Here is a 2828-nt window from a genome sequence, read left to right as displayed (position 1 = left end):
TGTCTATTCCTTGTTTCACCCTGAATCACCCTGAATTTTGGGAATAGTAACAAAAGTATCGACTTCCTGAGGTTGTCCGGCCGTAGTTGAATGCATCCTCCAAAATCACACCGTCACTCTCCTCCAAGAATATTGTTAGAACTCCTTGCATACTCACCTACTCCCCGGACCATCCCAACTAGGAACTGCTATTTGTCTCGGGTTGCAATTTTTTTTTTTTTAAATCCTGGTTGAAAGATTCCCAGAATCAGGAGGAAATAAGCAGGAAATATCTCTGTACAATCACACTACTCAGCTTGCCAGGGTAAAGTAAGCCCTTGCCTGAGGGAAGGGAGGAGGGTGTGTGTGTGGGTGTTTGTGTGTGTGCGTGCATACGTGAACGCGTATGCTGGTGCATACGTTTGTGTGCTTGTGTGTGTCTTGCTGCAGCTTCTCCCTGACCTAGTCGTCTCCCATTGAGATGAGCCCTCCCTGTTGACGTTGTTGTGTGAGACTTTCACCCCGTGGTGTGCAGTAAACACAGCATCCTGCCAGAGGACGCCGCACTCCCCAACACCCGACACCTTAATGATACGTTGCAGCCGTCTGTCAGCAGAACCTGGCCCTCCCCCCGGCCTCCGGCTACAGATGATGCCAGTGTCATCTCAGAAATCTCTGCAAACAGAGACCTTTGAGAGCTTCCCCCGACTTTTGTCGTCTGCATTATGGCTCCAAGGCAAGAGAGGGTTTCAACACAACACATTTAACAAGGAAATGGATCGTTCGGGCATTTCCCTAAACATGTACTGCAGCAGGTGTGTTAGAATTGGAGCCAGACCTGCTCTTTTGCTTTTAGGCGGGGAATAATGGTAGTGATCAGTGATGTATTTTGTTTTATAAAGCATGAGCCACAACGTAAGTCATCCACGATGGGAGGAGCTGTACTCACACGCGCACCGGCCCCATTTTCAGCCATGCTTCTGTACGGAAACCCACCAACACACACACTTCCAGACATCCTGGTTTTGCCAAGCGACTGTTTCTCGGCTGTGCCCGTCTGCGCCTCTCCGTCCCTCTGCTGCTTCTTTCCCTCCCCCAGCAACCCCACCTGATCTGCTGTCCAACGTAATCAGATATGACACCAGCTTGTGCAAACAACAACTCGGGCATGTTATCTCCAACATTTAACATCCCCCCCGTACCCCTCCCCCGCTCTCGCTCGCTCTCTCTAACTTTCTCTCTCGTTCTCGCTAACTTTCTCTCTCGTTCTCTCTCGTTCTCTCTCGTTCTCTCTCGTTCTCTCTCGTTCTCTCTCGTTCTCTTCGTCTCTCTCGTTCTCTCTCGTTCTCTTCTCGTTCTCGTTCTCGTCTCTGTCTCTCTCGTTCTCCTCTCCGTTTCCTCTCTATCTTTCTCCTTGTTCTCGTTCTCGTTCTCTCGTTCTAGTTCTCTCTTCTCTCTCGTTCTCCTCTCTCTCTCTCTCTCTCTTCTCTCTCGCTCTCTCTCTCGCTCTCTCTCTCTCTCTCTCTCCTCTCTCTTCGTTCTCTCGTTCTCTCGTTCTCTCTCTCGCTCTCCTCTCTCTTTCTCTCGTTTCTCTCTCTCGTTCTCTCTCTCTCTCTCGTTCTCTCTCTCTCTCTCGTTCTCTCTCTCTCTCGTTCTTCTCTCTCTCTCTCTCTCTCTCTCTCTCTCTCTTCTCTCGTTCTCTCTCTCTCTCTCGTTCTCTCCTCTCTCTTGTTCTCTCTCTCTCTCTCTCTCTCTCTGTCTCTCTCAATGAGTAGATACAGAAGTGATTCAGTGAGCTCTTTAGCTATTTGGAGTGTGTTAGTATCCTGGTAAAGCCCTAGTTAGGTAGGAGAATAAGGGCTCCTTTGTTGGGTACAGGTGTGTGCTTGTGCCAGTCGGCCTCAGTGAAGGATGAGGGGAACAATGGCCCTCTGTTGGGAGACACCTGAGTCAGCACAGGGAGGTGAGAGGGCCCAATCACGGGGAGATTACACAAGAGCACAGACTTCATTAACTGGAGCTGGGGCAGAGAAGAGGGCAACCAGAGATAGAGGGAGGGAGGAGGGTGGAGAGATAGAAAGAGAGGAAGGGCAATGGAGGTATTTTGGGGATTAAGGTGAGGGGGAGAGATAATAGATATGGTCCTGTTTTCTTTGTGTGGTTGTATTTAACTGTGTGTATGTGTGTTACTGCACTTGTACAAAAACACTGCATAGTACTCTACCTCTTCCTTTAAAAATGTTGTGGAGGAGAAATCTCTCCATGGCGTACATCACAACTCCAAGCGGGCATTCCACAGCGAGATCTAAAGAACTATTCCTAGGGAAAAGCTCTTCTAGATCCCAACTCAGTTTTTAAATCTAATCCGTATCAACAGGTTTACCTTACTAGGTGTGGGAGGAATCCAACCACCCCATCTCTGAATGAGAGTCTGTTCTGAGACAGTATTTACACAAGGTCCATTCAGACACTCGGAACCAAAGGAAACGGCTATGTGTCTCTGTGATGTTGACTGTTGAATGTCCATCCCTGTGCAGGAGAGGACATAAACAGAGCTGGGGTCCGTATGGAAAATGTAGAGCGTCAGCTCGTTAACGACAGAGCTTTAGAATAACACCAAGGCCAACAGGAGTGACAAGGTACAGAGCGTGCTTTTCTCCCCAGGCAAGAAGAGAGAATCCATGGTCATAAATACCTAGTATAGACGGTTCGACACACAGCTAGACGGTTAGACACACAGCTAGACGGTTAGACACACAGCTCGACGGTTAGACACACAGCTCGACGGTTAGACACACAGCTAGACGGTTAGACACACAGCTAGACGGTTAGACACACAGCTAGACGGT

At 48.9% G+C, this 2828-nt stretch overlaps 1 protein-coding gene across 1 annotated transcript in view; it reads left to right on the top strand.

Annotated features, from left to right (window-relative positions):
- LOC111982401 (inactive rhomboid protein 2-like) overlaps positions 1–2828 on the top strand; it is a 35547-nt gene that overhangs the window by 16897 nt on the left and 15822 nt on the right. Inside the window, 1 exon segment of the mRNA XM_070433767.1 lies at positions 515–656. Within this exon segment, the coding sequence (XP_070289868.1) occupies positions 515–656 (142 nt within the window).

This window comes from Salvelinus sp. IW2-2015, linkage group LG21 (genome assembly GCF_002910315.2).
Source record: "Salvelinus sp. IW2-2015 linkage group LG21, ASM291031v2, whole genome shotgun sequence".
In the NCBI taxonomy this organism is placed as follows: domain Eukaryota; kingdom Metazoa; phylum Chordata; class Actinopteri; order Salmoniformes; family Salmonidae; genus Salvelinus; species Salvelinus sp. IW2-2015.
The sequence above is the reverse complement of the archived record's forward strand: the minus strand, read 5'-3'. Positions and strand labels throughout refer to the sequence as shown.